The 18034-nt window shown below is 43.9% G+C and overlaps 1 protein-coding gene across 5 annotated transcripts in view; it reads right to left on the bottom strand.

Annotated features, from left to right (window-relative positions):
- Nucleotides 1-545: 545 nt before the first annotated feature.
- NHEJ1 (non-homologous end joining factor 1) overlaps nucleotides 546-18034 on the bottom strand; it is a 79587-nt gene continuing 62098 nt past the window's right edge. For 4 of the 5 annotated variants that reach the window (XM_029225889.1, XM_029225890.1, XM_029225888.1 and 1 more), the window contains 3 exons: nucleotides 2325-2442; nucleotides 1642-1760; nucleotides 651-1172 (listed from right to left, as the gene is read on the bottom strand). In XM_029225889.1, the coding sequence (XP_029081722.1) occupies nucleotides 1098-1172; nucleotides 1642-1760; nucleotides 2325-2442 (312 nt within the window). In that variant the 3' untranslated portion in view covers nucleotides 651-1097. Of the gene's footprint in view, nucleotides 1173-1641; nucleotides 1761-2324; nucleotides 2443-18034 lie in introns of all 5 variants that reach the window. The other variant, XM_029225893.1, reaches the window with a different exon arrangement.

Below are 18034 nucleotides of genomic sequence, written 5' to 3'. Positions count from 1 at the left end.
CGGCCACAGCAGTGAAAGCACCGAGTCCTATCCACTGGACAGCCAGGGAAGTCTCAAATCCTGCTAGATTTGTCCAAAGAGTTCACTTTCTAACTAAGATTCTGCCTATCTCATACAGTCTTTACATATTTTCCTGCTAAGCACTATTCATTCTATACATCAATTCTTTTGGTTCCAGAGAACTCCTCTGGACATATTTCCTGTTCCCTGTCATCCTATCTTTTCTAATTCTTCTAGTTACTATGTTATTTGAAGTGAAGTGAAGGATGGGAAAATAAAATTCCTTTTTCTCCCACTCCGGGAAACTAACTTGGCCCTAGGGCTCAGAGCTCTTTGTAATTTCAATCCCATATTCAATCCCATATTAACCTGTTGTCTATGCCTTGGAAATAGACCAAAATAAACCCATATCAAGTTGGACCAAAGAGCACAGAAACCATATGTTCTGCTATCTTGTGCCCACCATGGAGAGAGGTCTCAAGATCAAAGCTCCCGATTGGAGGCTTAGCACAGGCCACAGAAGAGAAGTATAAGAAGAACCTGAAGGATTAGACCGAGGGCCTAGACTTCATCCAGAGACAACAATGGGGTGGGACCCAGTAAAGTGAAGTGAGTTGGTTATGTGTTCCACAGATAAGCAATCTCAAAAGCAGGGGAGTGTGAGTGCTTTTTATTCCATGCTAAAGAGAGGAGAGGGTCTCTGAGGAACACCTGGGACTGGCTAGGGACTCTTAAGAAAGGTAGACAAGGCTTCCTAAGCATGCTGTGCCTTTCTGCAGACCTGCCCCATATACCTAAAGTCCATGGTAGATCCTGGGTCTAGAGAACCTTCACCAAAAGAAAGGAGGGTATGGGATTCCCAGAGGTTGGCATCCACTCGGACAGGGAAGGCCAGTGCCCGATGGATTGGAGCCAGGATTCCCTCAGTTAATAGTATCCATGCCTGTCAACATGAACTTCAGTTATCTTGCCCTTACAGTGGAGTCCCTGACTGTGTAACTCTGTGTCAGAGATGCTGCTGTCACAGGACCTCCTTTCAAGGTGACACTAAGAAACTACTCTCTGAGTCCATCCTCAGCAGTTGAGACAGTGACAGGTTAACTGAAGAGCCCCCTTAGCTTCTTCCTCTTGACCTTCAACAGCTGAGGTCTCTGCATAGGGCCTGAAGTAACCTAGAAAAAAAGGAACCCAAGTTAATAGAGGTTTTAAACAGTTCCACTTAAGTTAGGAAAAGAAATTCCTTCCTCCCATGGCTCTGGTTAAGACGGGTGGCTGACGCAGGAGTTCTGAAGTCCGTGTCAGGCAGTGAATGTGATATAAGACTCTATGCAGGAGATACGCACATCACTTCTCCCCTAGGGAACAACCTCATAGACCATCACTGCAAGTGCGATAAGGCAAAAAAGGAGTCAAGGTCCATCATTCAGAAGAACTGCAGAGAGGAGACAGCAAGGGAAGATGTAAAAGACCATGACTCTGCATCCAGAAATCCACAATTTAGATGCCTGGTCACAAATATCCCCCAGTGTTGTTAAGGCAGTGTCAACTAGGTGACAGTTCCAGGGACCACTGGCTTGGGAGCTATAGGTGCAGACTCTCCCAAATCTTGAAATGCAGTCTAGGAAGCTGCTCACGACTTACTGTGGGCTCTTTTTCAGGCACTGGGAGGGATGGTGCTGAGGAGGCCGGCTCTTCTGGCTGATTCAGAAGTTGGCTATCAGTTCCTTGTGAGGAGGCACTGCTTGAGGTCTGGGGATCTTCTGATCAGAAAGATCAAGGGAAGATAGTGATAACTGCCTTCTTCTTACCAGAAAGGCGTTAGCATTTACCAAGCATTCTGATAAAGGCCAGGCTTTGGTACTAATATGTAAACAGACACAAATCCACTTCCAACTAACTTCTGGAAAGCGCTGTTTCTATGATGAAGATTCTCCAGGCCACTTTAACCACGTAGGACAAGAGTTTCCCTGACCCAAAACAGCTCACTGTTCTTCTACATATTGCCTGCCATGTCTCAGGTAGGGAGATTAATTTTTTTCCTGGTTCTCTCACTAATTCTCCTAAGCATGTAGACCAGTTCTAATAAAGCTTTCTGCAGTGATGGAAATGTTCTGTATCTGAGCTGTCCAACCTGGTAGCCATTGGACACATGTAGCTATTGAGCACCTGAAATGTGCAAATGAGGGGATGAATTTTTCATTTTATTTAATTTTTATTTATTTAAATTTAAATAGTCACTATTGGCTAGAGCTACCATATTGAACAGCACAAACCTAGACCCTAACTCTAACCCCAGGAGACCAGGTACCTCTGGAGCTACTCACCAGTGCCTCGAAGCTTCTGTCCCACTTGGATCTCTTGTCTGGTGACTGCCATATACAGACTCTGTAGATTTGTGACAAAGGGTTTTCCATCACCAACACTGCATGCCTCTGGTAGTTTCTACAGGGGAGAGGAGATGCTATCATTGGTGACATGGTATTGCTAGAGAAAAGAAACTTGATATCCCACTGGCAGAACTGGCATCAACCCTAAAAGAATTTATATACAGAATTTAGATCCAATATAGGACATCCATATCCAAACCTGTTAGGACCAATATAAAGACCTCTTGGGAGGTCTTCTCCTCTGAAAGGCAACTCCAAACAAATATCTTTATTTCCTTCAATACTTATGTCTATTATGTTTCCCCATGAATACCTCATAGGTTTGTAGGCTCTTTTGTCCAAAAGGATGACCTCTTAGAGGACTGTTTTATGAAATCATCTTCCCTAAATTGTCCCTGAGTTGTACAGATTACTATTTTAATTAAATTCACTCCTAAACTTCTACACTGGAGAGAGAAAGAGGATGAAATCCAGGAAAGGGGAAAAAGAGCAAAATGGGAATGACAGACTGAGAGAGAAGAATAAATTATGGAGCTATGACATTCAGTCAAAGGAGATGGGAGAAACAAAGTTTACAAAGCTTTGGAGGCTTGCCTGCTATACTATACATTGTGCTTTACTATAATCCATGAACTCACATTGGGGGTGATATTTCCCCCAAGTGGGGAGAAAATTTGCTCTTGGGGGATGAAAAAAATCTTACTCTTTTAAAGTATAAAGCACAGATACACAAATAGTACATAAACAGAATTTTGGTTTATCTATGGTATTAAAATTTCCTGAGGGGGGATGATTAGGGAAAAATGTCTTAAAAGGTTCCTCAGGGAGGTGATAATGAAAAAAAATTGAGGAACACTGCTACAATCATATTATATTTATCTGTTTCCTTCATTATGGAATGAACTGTGGATTTATATCCACAGCAAAATGCTTTGCCTAGTTCAGGTTTCATACACTTGGCTGAACTGAGTTTAAGTAATGGCTGAAGACTTAAGAAAGTGCAATAAAAATGAGATGAAAGAGTATGGTGTCCAGTGGACCTAAACCTGGCTGTACTTCAGAATCTTGGAAAGGGCCCAGAACCACTTCGTCTGTCCCTATGCATGCAAATCGCCATGGCTCCCAGCCAAGTTAGCAGGTTCTCCAAGGGAAGCCAGGCCAGCAGCTCACATGGGAACAAGCCCAGGAATCCTGGATTGGCCCACATCTCATGTCAAGGGCACTCTCTCTGTGCTATAAGGGCATTCATTTCTGAAAACCCACTGTGGGAGAAGGATGGAAGAGAGAAAGTGGGAGAAGCAGTGAACTAGTTGCTGAACCATGGTTAAGATTATACAGCTCTTTCCCTGAGCATGGTGGTAGCTGAAAAACTTATGGATCCCCAGGAAATGTAACATAGATTTCTACTCCAACCCTACTCACATAAAGACTGTATCAGTCTTGGACTTTCACTGGAAACCGCAGATGTAACATTGATTTCTACTCCAACCCTACTCACATAAAGACTGTATCAGTCTTGGACTTTCACTGGAAACCGCAATCAGTCAGGAGCCTTGGGTGCAGACGTTGCTTCCAGCAGTAATCTCACTAGGAGTATAACAGCCCTCCTCAGCAGCATCCCCTGAGGAATGAACTGAAACAGGCCACCGACCTCTATCTCACCTCACTCTCCTTCCTAAGTTCAGCTCTCCAACCCCCAAGCCACCTCCTCCAGCAGAAGGTCCTCTACTCTACGGCCAGAGAGCCCTGACAGCAGAGAGGCAAACGGCTGTTCTCCGTCCTCACATCTCATGTCTCTGGGATCTCCCTTCATACTGCTCACGACGTGTGGCCTCTCTTAGGGTCACCCACACATGGTTTGGTAGGCACTGCGCTGTCTGTACAAACGGGCCAGGCAGAATCTAGGCAGTCCAGGGTCATCTCCTCCTGCCCTTTCTATGGAACTAAACAGACTCATAAAATTTCCAGGGTGACCTTTAGCCAGTTCATCTATTTAATCTCAAAATGAAGTGCCAGAAATAAAAGGCCACTGGAGCTACTGCTGTCCTGGACCTAAGTCCAAATCCAGAACCTGTATCTTAGCCCTTCCTCCATCCTTCCCCTTCTCAGGGAGATCTGGTCCTGGAGCTGCTACCAAAGGTCATCCCACCCGATTGTCTATTCTCAGAAAAGTACTAGGAAGAGAATATTGGTACATTTCCTGCATATTTACTATGTGCTGGACACTGCTCTAAGTATTTAAAGGTATCAACCCATTCTGTCTTATTCACTGCTATTTCCCTGGCACCTAGAACAACCTGGCCCACAGGGGATGCTCAATAACTATGTATGAATGAAGGACTATGGTTGGCATGAGTATGACCCCATCTTGCTGAGGCAGTTACAGCTAGTAAGTGGTGGAACAAGATCAGAATCCAGACCATGTGGCTTCAGGGCCCTCGCATGTAACAGCTACCCTATTTACCTCTCTGAAGCATAGAATTTTAGTCTAAAGGGCAATACAGGCTTCCCCAGGATCACAGCCCTTAATTCCTTGCATCACAGACCATCAGCTGCACCCATCCAGCTCAGAAACAAGCTCCCTCAGGGGACAAGGAAAACGTGAGCAGATATAAAGGAGGCAACTGGCCCTACCTGGAACTCTCAGAGGGCTGAAGGGCCATACCCTTAATCCTGTCCTAGCTGTTGCCCATCATCAGTGATCCCTTGGGTATCATTCTCAGAATACGCTAGGGAAGACAGGTGGTGAGGCCTGAGCCTGGGAAGGAGAAATACTAGTTCCCTGTGCAGGACAATGGTAGGGGTGAGCTGGGGCGGGCAGCAGAGATCAAAGGGAGAAGCTGGAGTCAGGACTAAGAAAAGCAAATAGCAGTGGCCCCTGCTATAAGTACACCTGAGCCAGGAGCAAGGTGTACCAGCCACAAGCGGGTCATTGCCCAGAATGGGGAGGGGAAGAAGAGCCAGGTCAGTCTACTGTATAATATGTTCATCTGATTAACCCAGAATCAATTCTACTCAGCAGAAAGGTTACTGAGATTCTACCATATGCCAGGTGCTACAGGACTCGGGGAGGGGAAGTGGATGCACCAGTCCTTCCCTCCTCAGAACAGGACAGAGTTAGTATAAAGATAAATAAGTCAGGGCTTCCCTGGTGGTGCAGTGGTTAAGAATCCGCCTGCCAATGCAGGGGACACTGGTTTGAGCCCTCGTCTGGGAAGATCCCACATGCCTCAGAGCAAATAAGCCCATGCGCCACAACTAACTGGGCCTGTGCTCTAGAGCCCGCAAGCCACAAATACTGAAGCCCGCGCACCTAGAGCCCGTGCTCTGCAACAAGAGAAGCCACCACAATGAAAAGGCCGTGCGCTGCAATGACGAGTAGCCCCAGCTCGCCACAACTAGAGAAAGCCTGCACACAGCAATGAAGACCCAATGCAGCCAAAAATAAATAAATTTAAAAAAAAAAAGATAAATAAGTCAGGGGCCCTGCCTCAAAGAGTTTACAGTCATACATGGGACAGAGGCAGATGCAGGTATCCCCCACCTTTTGAAAATTTGCTTGATGTCACTTTGCTTTTAGGAAAAGCCTACATTAGTACCTGTTCTTGCTAACTGGAAGAAATCCAAAAAAGATTTTCGCTTTTATGAAACAAGGTAATTTCTCCTTCACTTTACCCCATTTCAGCTTATGAAATGGTTCATAGGAGTGCTCTACTTTCAGATAGAAGGAGGAACCTGTATGTGTGTATGTGTGTTTTTCAGGCATTATGCTATTACAGAGTTATAAACAAAGGGTAATAAGAACCCAGAGAACAAGGAAGGGACAAAGTCTCACTGACAGTCCTGCAAAACACTTCAGAGGTGGTGACATTGAGTTAAGCCTTTGCAAGGTTAGACTTTGAATGTGGTGGAAGTATTTGAAGCACAAAGGTGTGAAAGGACAGGACAGGTGGACAGATCTCATGGGAAATGAGACTGGAAGGCTAAATTCATATCCACGAGATGGCAAAGGACTTTGTTTTCTGAATTAAGGATATGCCCATGGGAATCCCTTTTGTTTCACAAAGTGGCTTTCTCTGCTATACAACTACTTGCCAAGGCTTCCTTGGCATCAAACTATTACTGATAAAACATCGAGGAGTCAGAAGTTTCCTCAAGGTTTCCCTTTCTAGGCTTTCTGCTACATTTAGAACCTCTTCACTACTTACTGCTGGTACTGTGACCCTTGAAGAGCCACAAGAGCTACATCACTCTCCTGTCTCCAGTAGCTCTGTTACTCTCTCACCTCCAGTCCACTAGGACTTTGGCCCCTGCTATACGGCCACATCAGAAGCGTTAGGAAAACCAAAGTTACAGAAATCATAAAGGGCATTTTATTTCCCCTTCTTGTCCCTACGGCAGCCCATCTTGGTTGCTTGGTTGCCCCAAACTCCCCTCCTTTAACCATAATTCCCATCTTCACTGAGTCTAAAACTCACTCCCAGTGGTCTGAAAATTCTAAGACCCCCTCCTACCCCATGATCCCAACAGGATCTGTTGGAGCAATCCCAACTGCCACTTTCAACTATAAATGAAAGGTCTGATCCTACCTCCACTCCCCACCCCCATCTCATCCCTCCTTTCCTCTGAGGCTGCTTCAGAAAAGAAACCTTTAGAATCCTGGGTAAGGAAAGGCTGGACCCGGATATACTGCTCACCCTACTCAGTATGGACCCACTGGTCAAGTATACAGGTTTAAAAGACAGAAGAGAAGGGAGAAATGAGCAAACTGGAGCCCCCAACACTAGCCCTGAGTAGGTCTTTGGTTCTGGCACCAGCCCCAGAAGCTGGCACAGCCCCAAGGCCCTGACACTGACCGTCACAATATCATAACCGCCAGGGCAGGGCCCCCAACACGTGACTTCCCAAGGGTAAGAATTCTCTCCTCCCTCTTGCAATGTGGTAAACTGCTGTACTGGATACAAACTTCCCTCCCTAGAGGGCCCAAGTCAGGTTAGGAAATCACGGTAATCTTCGTCATTAGCTCCTCTTTGCGGTAAAAGCATATACTGAGAAACCCTTCGAACGTCTCAGATTACCAAAGGTTTACCAAAATAAATAGGGAGGAACAAGAAAACTGGTTTGGGAAGAGGACTCCAAGGAGAAAGACTCTTTGGAATAGAATTCCACCCCCCACACACCATCCATTCATTCGACAAATATTTACTGATTACCTACAGTGTTCTCGATGATGTGGGTGCTGGGGATACAGTGTATTGAACAAAAGAGATAAAAATTCCCTGCCCTCGGGCTTCCCTGGTGGCGCAGTGGTTGACAGTCCACCTGCCGATGCAGGGGACACGGGTTCGTGCCCCGGTCTGGGAAGATCCCACATGCCCCCGAGCGGCTAGGCCCGTGAGCCATGGCCGCTGAGCCTGCGCGTCCGGAGCCTGTGCTCCACAACGGGAGAGGTCACAATGGTGAGAGGCCCTCGTACAGCAAAAAAAAAAAAATTCCCTGCCCTCCTGAGGTTTACATTCTAGAGAGGGGAGATCAACAACAAACACAGCTAATTAAACCATATTCTCTACCAGATGGTGTTAGCACCACAGAGAAAAATAAATCAGCACAGGCTGATTACGGGATGTGGCAGGAATGTGTTGCAATTTTAAATAGAGGTCAAAGAAGGCCTCACTGAGAGATGACACTTTAAAAAGACCTAAAGGAAAGTAACAGGATGATCCACTGGCTATCTAGATCAAGTGACCACATTCCCAGTTTGCCTGGGTCAGTCCCAGTTTGTGCTTGTTGTCGTTTATTAGTAGAGCTCCTTTTCTCTCTTATAAGTGTCCCAATTTGGATGATAAATTAGATGGTCACCCTATATCAGAGGAAGAGCATAGCAGGTCTGTGGATATGTGTCTGTGTGTTTATTTGAAATCGTGAGATAATGTAGCATATGATCTTTTATTCTGTAAGATGGGAAACCACTGGAGTTTATAAAGAGAAGAGTGAAATGATCTGATACACATTTTAAAAAGATCACTTTGAATGTAGAAAGACAAGTGGGTAGATCTGTTAGGAGGCTGCTACAATAACCAAGTGGGAGAGGATAGTAGCTTGGGCCTGGGTGGCAACAGTGGAGGTGGTGAGAAGTGATCAGATTCTGGATACATTTGAAGGTATGGCCGATAGGATTCATTGATGGATTGGATATCAATCCATCAATGGATGGAATCCATTGAGAGGAATCAAGGATAGCTCTACTCCAGGGCATAAGGCAGATGTTACAGAGGGATGATCCAGAAACCTAAAATAAAATCAGAGATAACTTGAAATGGCTTGTGGGTCAACACAGACTCAACCTGGGTAGGAAAACAGGGAGACTCAGTGGGAAAGGTGAACCCAATGCCCAAGAGAAGTATCAAAACGTTTAAAAAGAGGAAGCCATAAGTGGCTTCTCACTCAAAGAGGACGAAACAAAACCGTCTAGGAATTAGGGGGGAAAATGTCTCAGAAAAAAAAGATAAGCAGAAAAAAGCTTTAAGTTCTGGCTTTAGAGTCGCAAAGACTCGGATTTGTACCTAAGGTCTTCTATTTGCTAGCTGTGACAGTTCGGGCAATTTACTGTATTTAATCAACGTCCTATTTTAAGAGAAAAAAAGAGATGGAGGGTTGGGTAGATATGGGGGGTGGGGAGGGAGGACTGAGACAAACAATATCTACATCATAGAGTTCATGAGAGGATTAAACAAGCCAGTAGAATAAGTACCCAAGAAATCTCTGTCCCCTCCCTTTGCAAGACAAAGGAGTCTCAAGAAATGCCCTAATGAGCTCTAGTGCTTAGAGAAACCAGGGTCTCACCCAAATGTTAACCTTTCCCCACTGTGTCCCAAAGCATATGATCTAAAAATTCAGTGACTACTCAAAGCCCAGGTCAGGGAGATACAGTCACAGAAACCCAGCTAGCAACCTGTGGGTAGTTAGTTCACTGTCCACCATGGCCACACGAGCCCAATCCTCAGTCTCCAGTAAGGACCAAGGTCCTGGCTTGAAACTCTGGCTTTGCCAGTTAGCAGCTATATTACTAACTTCTTTTAGCCTCTGTCCCCTCACCAGAACAATGAGGAGACCAATACCTACTTTTATGAGACTGATAGAAGGATTATATGAGGTAATACATGTAAAGGTTGCCTGCTTCTTATAAATTATGTCTCCTGACCTCCCCTCAAATGCTCTTATTGCCTCTCAAATATCTCCTTTACTCTCCCAATGTGCAGGACCTACCCAAGACGCCAAGGTTTCACCTTCATTCTCCTCACCCTCCTATTTTGGGAGGTGGTGGGTATAATAGTGGAGAGTAAAACTTCCTATTCCAGAAGCACACAAAACACAAACAGCTTACTCCCTGAAAAACTTAACTGAAGTCCAACAATGATTCCACCAGGACCCCTTTCTCACTGCCATTTCCTGCTCCCCAGTGAGGTCTGGGCAAGAGGCTCTGCTACGGTGTTTCCATTGTAAAGTAATATACACTCAGTAAAGGCTATTTGGAAAGTAGAAAAACGTGACCTGCAGATATGTCATTCAAACAGTCAGTCATATGTTTTTGATGGGATTAATCTCACAGCTTCTTCAGAGCTTGAGAGGGAAAAAAAAAAACGTTAATAGGACAGAGAAAAGAGATGTGGTGGTGATGTCCAGGTTTTCAAAAGACGACCAGCTCACTCTCCCTTCGCCTCCCTTGAAATTTTTCCACAGCAGCTCACTTGGATGAGGTGTTTCAGGCAAGATCTAAGCCCAAGGGGTCCCTCTGTGTTGTCCCTCACAGAATATGCCTCTGAATTCCCTCAGTTCACTGATCACAAACCCTGGTGATTTGGGAGAGACCCGGCGCTCTAAGGATACGAGGCGCGCTGCCCTTGAGAACGTATGTGAAGCCGACGAGACAGCTGACCTGCTCCTGTGTTTCGTCTGGCTTGGCTTTGTTGGGTCTGCGTCACACGAGGCCCACCCTGACCATTGTGCCCTGCCACAGCTGACCTCACCATGCTCTCCCTTTGGCCTCTGGTTCCTGAGCACCCACCCACTCAGCACTGGGCGCTACTAGGGGAAAAAACACAAACAGACCTGAACTTAATCTTGTGTTTGAGACCTTGCAAATTAATTATAGTCTACCCCAGCCCTCCCCACTTTTAAAACTAGGTGGGAGAATGGATGCATGCGTATACTCACCTATCCAAGCATGCATACATGCAATCCAGTTAAATCATTACAGCACTTTCTTCGTGGTCTGCCCTTCAAAATGGGATAATTTTGCTGCCTCACTCTCCCTCACAGTGCTGGAAATGCAGCCGAGATAAAATAGGTGCAGAGTTCAAAACAGTTTGAGATAAAGTCCAGATTTTTCTGGTTCTGCTTGAGGCCTAGGTAGCTCCCTGAAGTGCACAGTCAGAAGAGAAGGGAGATGGGAAGAAAGACTATAAAGGGAGGTCCAAACAGAAGGCTTGAATAATATTAGTAAGATGAACATTTTGGAATGCTTTCAGTGTACTAGGTACTAGGCTAAGCATTTTAATCCATTATCTCAATTAATATCCACAGTAAGCCTCCCAGGTAGGCACTGAAATCATTCTCAGTTTATACAGGGGAAACAAAGGCTCAGAGAGGTTATGAAACTTGACTAAGGCCACAGCTAGAAAGTTGCAGAATGGGGCAGCAGAAGGCCCAGGAAGCTGAACTTCAGAACATACACTTGAACCACTTCACTGTATCTCCTTGTAAAATCACCCACTGAGACAGCCATTTCTCCCTCCTATCCCCCAACTCCCACTCCCCAGAAGGAGGATGGTCCCTGGTCTGAGACCTAGTGGTACTAGAATGTAGCTCTCTCGCCTTCCTTCTGAAACCTCCAAAGAGCCCAAGAGACTGATAGAGGGAAAAGACAAAATGCCCTCCAGAGAAGGAGAGCCTTACTTAAGTCCTTGACTGTCCTCCAACGGGACTAGAAAATCAGAAAAATGAATCTCTGGTATGGGGAGGCTCTAGACTCTAAATCTCCTTTTAAAATAAGTACAGCCCCTCAAAGTCATAGCAGGAAGGCCCCTCAGCTCTGCCCCAAAAGAAAAATAATGGTAAAGGGAGTGGAAGTGAAGGTGGGGGCAGGGGCCGCCGCTCTCATAAGAGCCCTTTGTGGTGGCTGCCTCTGAAAGGAGGTTTTGCTAGACAAGGTGGAACTTCTCAAGGTGACAAGCAAATGGTACAGCCTGAGCGGTGACCCTCTGCTCGCTTGCAAGCACCCCCTCCCCTCCGGAGGGCCAGAGCCTACACTGTCCCCGAAGCCCCACCCAGCGCCAGCACAAACCACGGCTTTCTAACTAACAAGGAGCAAAGGGGCTGGGGGGACGCAAGTGGTTTCCTGGGGGGAAGGAATCCTCAGAGCCCCTCAGAAAGTGCAGTAGCAACTCTCATTCCTTCTTTTTCTACTCCCACTCCTTCTCCAGGAAGAACAAGCAGCTCCTGTCAGCTCTGGCTCAGGGAGGGGGTGCCAACCAGCCCATCGGGGACAACCAGTCTGAAGGATAGTTTAGCCCCTCTCTCAAAGTCAGCCACCTCACCATCCTTTCTCCAGGTGGAAATGAAACAAGGAGGTAAAAACCAAAAAGAAAAGAGCCTCAGGTTTAAGGACAAAAAGAAAATCACAACAATACAGCAGGCATCTGACTCTGAAAGCTTGTGATCCCTGCCCTGTGCCATGAGCACTACACAGGAGCACATACTTCACTTTTTCCCTGTATCAGTGGAGAAGAGATAACAGTCAACTGGGTCTGTAGGGCACAGAGGTGATTTAGAGGACCCGGCAGTATTATCTGTAGGACCTCTACCACCAAAGGGATTCTCTTTCACTCCCCATTACACGCTTGACAGCTGGGAACACAGCCCACGGCGGCTGTGATCTCATGGGCTCCTCGCCCCCGCCCTTCCTGTCCTCTCCACCCCACGTAACACACACACACACACACACACACACACACACACACACACACACGCTCATGATAAGGGCCTGATCTTCATGACCTTAGGTAGGCAAAGATTTCTTAACAGGACGTTCATAAAGGAAAAGATTGATAAATTGGACTACATCAAAGTTAGGAACTTCTGTTCATCAAAAGATACGAATAAGGGCTTCCCTGGTGGCGCAGTGGTTGAGAGTCTGCCTGCCAACACAGGGGACACGGGTTAATGCCCCGGTCCAGGAAGATCCCACATGCCGCGGAGCGGCTGGGCCCGTGAGCCATGGCCGCTGAGCCTGCGTGTGTGGAGCCTGTGTGCTCCACAACAGGAGAGGCCACAGCAGTGAGAGGCCCGTGTACAGCTAAAAAAAAAAAAAAAAAAAAAAAAGATACAAATAAGAGAGCAAAAAAGCAAGCTATAAAGTGGGAGAAAATATTTGCAATACATATAACCAACAAAGGACTCATTTTCAGAATATTTGAAGAACTCTGAAAAATCAATAAGAAAAAGACAAATAACCCAACAGAAAATTGACGAAAGGCTCGGTCATAGCTAAGTGATCAATAATTACATGAAAATGTACAGAACCTCATTAGTCACTGGGGGAGTTAAAAAGCCACAGTAGGATACCACTACATATTCACTATAATGGCTAAAAAGAAAAGGCAGATAACACAAGTGTTGACAAGGATGTGGTACAACCAGAACTCTCATATACTGCTTGTATGAGTATAAATTGATACAGTCGTTTTGGAAAACCGTTTGGCAGTATCTACAAAATCTAAACATATGCATAACTATGAAGCATCCAACACAAATGGGTAAATAAATTGTGGAATAGTCTTACAATAAAATATTATACAGAAATGAAAATTAACAAAGTACAACTAACATGGATGAATTTCATAAAAATTTTGTTGAGTGAAAGAAGTCAGACACAAAAGAGTACATACCATATAATTCTACATATATGAAATTCAAAACAGGCAAAATTAATCTATCATATTAAAAGTCAGGACGGTGACCCTTTGCAGGCAGTAGGTACTGAGTACTGGAAATTTTCTAGTTCTTGATCTGGGTTCTGATTACACAGCTATGTTCATTTTGTAATTCTTCAGGCTGTATGCTTGTGATAGGGGCACTTTTCTGTATGCATCCTATACTTTGACTTTAAAAGTTTATTAATAGAAGAAAAACAATTTGGCAGTTCCTCCGAAAGTTAAACATAGAGTTATTATATGATCCATATAGTTATTATATTGCGCTCCTAGGTATATACCCAAGAGAATTGAAAACGTATGTTCATACAGAAACTTACACACAAATGTTCACAGCAGTTTTATTCATAATAACCCCAAAGTGGAAAATGACCCAACTGTCTATCAACTGACGAATGAATAAACAAAATGTGGTATATCTGTATAAGGGCCTATTATCCTGCCATAAAAAGGAATAAAGTACTGATACTTGCTTCAATGGATGGACCTTGAAAACAATGCTAAGTGAAAGAAGCCAGACACAAAAGACCACATACTGTATGATTCCATTTACATGAAATATTCAAGAGAGGTGAATCTACACAGAGACAGAAAGTAGATTCGTGATTTCCAAGAATGGGGGGAGTGAGGAATGGAAAATGACTGCAAGTGGATATAGAGTTTCTCTTCGGGGGTGATGAAGAGGTTCTGGAATTATATAGTAGTTGTAGTTAAACAACTTTATGAATATTGTAAAACCACGGAATTATATACTTTTGCTTTATACTTTTTTGGTAAATGTTATGGTATGTGAATTATATCTCAATTTTTTCGAAAAGATTTTTTAAAAAAGATAAAGTCTCTACTCTCCCACAGTCCTCTGCCTGTCCTCCACTCTATTCCCTCTGTCAGGAAAAGACTCTCAGGCTCCCAGCAGGCCTGGACAACGTTCAAAGGACTTTAATACAGTCAGTGGAGCAGATTCCTGCCTAGTGGCTGAGTAACTGGCGTTATCACAGAATGGGGACAGAGCACGGGATCTAGAGTTGCATGGGCCTAGCTTTGAAAATAAGCCCACCACTTACATATTCTTTTTATGATCTTGGCTAAGTGTCTATTAATCTCTTTGAGCCTCAATTTTCTCTCTATGAAATGACTAGAATAATTCCTATCACTGAGGGTTGTTGTGAGGATTGTTAAATGAGATCATGGACGTAACATATTAATTCTGCTCTCTTGGAGTTCCAAGGAACCTCAGCTACCTGAAGGCAGCCAGAAGCACTTTAATTTGGCAAAACAGTGTGGGCTCTGGAGTTGAATTGCTTACACTCAGATCCCAAGTCCATTACTTTATCTTTCTAAGCCTTAGTTTCTCCAGTTATACAATGGGAATAAGAATACTACGTGCATTTTCGAGTAATTCTGAGGATTAAATGAGATAACGCATGTAAAGTCCTCACTACACTGTCTGGCACATAGAAGGCACTCAATAAATATTAACTGTTATTATTAATTCAGCCATTAATCAAAACTGTTGACTATGTCAGATAGTGTGCTGTGTCCTAAGGATAAGATGGAGTTCACTGCCTTCAAGGAGCTCATAGTCTGGTTGGGGAGTCAGACACATAAACAGATAATTGTTCTTATGGCTGGGCACACACTGGAGCCTTTGATTGTCAGTCAGCAACACTAGGTCTAAGGCATTATAAAACCAAGCTGGATACGTACGGGATGGTGTGGGGTGGGGGCAGCGGTGAACAGACTAACCACGAATTAACAGTAGACCCCTTCTTTTTTCTACAAATAGCCTACAAGAACCTAGATAAATAGGCAGGCAGACTTCGACTTCCTCCAGCATTGCTACTAACTGGCCAGGGGCTTAAGGGCATCTCCTGTATGTCTGTCTCCCCCTACTCTTCAAGTGGCTGGTTCCTTCTCATCTTTCAGATCTCAGATCTCAGTTCAAACGGAACTTCTCCTGGTCCCCTCACCATGTCATCTGAAGTATTTGTTCTTATAGCACTCTATTCTTTTTCCTCAAAACAGTCATAATAATTTTCAATTATTTATGTTTACTTGTTTCCTTTCTCTCCCAGTAGACTGTGAGCTCCTAGAGTTCAGGTTCATTCAGCAAATATTTATTGAGTATCTACTACATGCTAGGCTCTGAAGTACGTGCTGGGAATTCAGTTTGGGGGTACAGACATGGAGCTTATACTCTATATTTGTTGCAGAGCTTTGGGATGGAAGTATATCCCAGTCCTGGCTGAGGACCTCTTCTGACTAGCCCAGTTAGAGACGAGCCCTTGGCTGCCAATCTCTCAGAGTCCAAAACGCAAGGGGCTGGAACTCTTGGGACATCTTAGTTCTTCCTTTTGCAGTCCCAGATTCCCATGCTCACAGTCCAGCAGAGCTTAAGCGAGGGCAAACAGCACAACCTCAGAGACATTTCAGCAAGTTCTTTCCTTACAAAGCTAGTCACATCAGCATTCTAAAAGCAAGAACAGTCAGTATCGGGCAAGGGACGTACTGTCTGGGATGGGGGTGGGATGGGAGGTGGGGATAGGGAGGCAAAAGGCTCCTTTTAAGTCCTGCAGAGGAGGAATAACTCGAGTCCTCAGCACTTTTCAAATTCAGTGCCCTGAGACTGCTGCTTCCCATAGTCTGAGCTTCTCTAGCATTGATCCTGACCATTCCAAGGCTGCTTCCTGCTAAAACCAGCCTGAGGTCTAGGGATGCTCCATTAGACTTTAGTAAATATATTCAGCAGCAAACTCTCTGGGGATAGGCCAAGAGAACATTCTTTTCCAGGATTGGGAGATAATAAAATTGAAAGGAATATTTAAAAAGCTGCCTCGAATTCTTTGTTAAATGAACAAGAGTGTACATACACACACACAAAATCAATCCTTTATTGATTGATTGATCAATCTATCAATCAGTGTGACTCTGAGCCCCTGGCCCCAGCTAATTAGACCAAGGGTGGACACCTGACCCAAGAGAAGTCAATCTCTAGATCAACCAGATTCTCCTCATTGGGTGTGTGACCCGAAAGTCACAGCATGGATGCTTAGCTTTTTGTGTGTGCTATGGACTCCTTTGCAGTCTGGTGAAGCCTGGGGACCCTTTTTAAATGCATAAAATAAAATATATAAGATTACAAAGGAAATAAATTAATTAAAATGCCATATTCAAATATTTTTTAAATGTGGGGACTTCCCTGGTGGCACAGTGGTTAAGACTCCATGCTCCCAATGCAGGGGGCCCAGGTTCAATCCCTGCTCAGGGAATTAGATCTCATATGCATGCTGCAACTAAGAGTTCGCATGCCACAACTAAGGAGGCCACGAGCCACCACTAAGAGGAGCCCGCCTGCCGTAACTAAGACCCGGTGCGACCAAATAAATAAATATTTTTTAAAAATAAATAAATAAAATAAAATGTGTAACAGAATAATATATGTACTTCTTTATTAACACATTAAATTATAAGATCTAGTAGTAGGTCAAATAACCACCAGAATTTCAAGTAGTGATGAGTGTAAATTATATTTCATGATATCTGTAGCAACTATAAAATGATATGAAAATATCTGTGATTTCTATTGGTGACAAAGTCACAGATACTGCTAATGACATGGTGAATTTTGCTTATATTTGTTTATTTTTTTAATTGAAATATAGTTGATTTATAATATTGTGTTAGTTTCAGGTTACAGCAAAGTGATTCATTTATATACACATTTTTTCAGATTATTTTCCATTACAGGTTAAGATATTGAATATAGTTCCCTGGGGTATACAGTAAATCCTTGTTGTTTATCTGTGTTTTGTTTTTTGGTGTTTTTTTTTTAATTAAAAAAATTTTTTAACAGATTTATTGGAGTATAATTGCTCCACAATGGTGTGTTACCTTCTGCTTTACAACAAAGTGAATCAGCTATACATACACACACACACCCATATCTCTTCCCTCTTGCATCTCTCTCCCTCCCACCCTCCACATCCCACCCACCCAGGTGATCACAAAGCACCGAGCTGATCTCCCTGTGCTATGCGGCTGCTTCCCACTAGCTATCTGTTTTACATTTGGTAGTGTGTATATGTCCATGCCACTCTCTCACTTCATCCCAGCTTACCCTTCCCCCTCCCCGTGTCCTCAAGTCCATTCTCTAGTAGATCTGTGTCTTTATTCCCGTCCTGCCCCTAGTTTCTGTTTATCTGTTTTATGTATAGTAATTTGTATCTGTTAATCCCATACTCCTAATTTACCCCTCCCACCCTCTTTCTCCTTTGATAGCTGTAAGTTTGTTTTCTATGTCTGTGAGTCTATTTCTGCTTTGTATATAGATTCATTTATATTATTTTTTAGATTCTACATATAAGTGATATCACATACTATTTGTCTTTGTCTGACTTACTTCACCAGTATGATATTCTCTAGGTCCATCCATGTTGCTACAAATGGCAATATTTCATTTTTTACAGCTGAGTAATATTCCATTGTGTATATATATATATATATATATATATATATATACACACCACATCTTCTTAAACCAATCATCTGTTGATGGGCACCTGGGTTGTTTCCATGTCTTGGCTATTGTAAATAGTGCTGCTATGAACACTGGGGTGCTTAAATCTTTTTGAATTACAATTTTCATCTTTTTGGGAT

Source organism: Monodon monoceros, unplaced genomic scaffold (assembly GCF_005190385.1).
Source record: "Monodon monoceros isolate NGI ecotype Baffin Bay Population unplaced genomic scaffold, NGI_Narwhal_1 Super_Scaffold_16, whole genome shotgun sequence".
Taxonomy (NCBI): domain Eukaryota; kingdom Metazoa; phylum Chordata; class Mammalia; order Artiodactyla; family Monodontidae; genus Monodon; species Monodon monoceros.
Note: the sequence above shows the minus strand (reverse complement) of the source record. Positions and strands in the feature narration are given on the sequence as shown.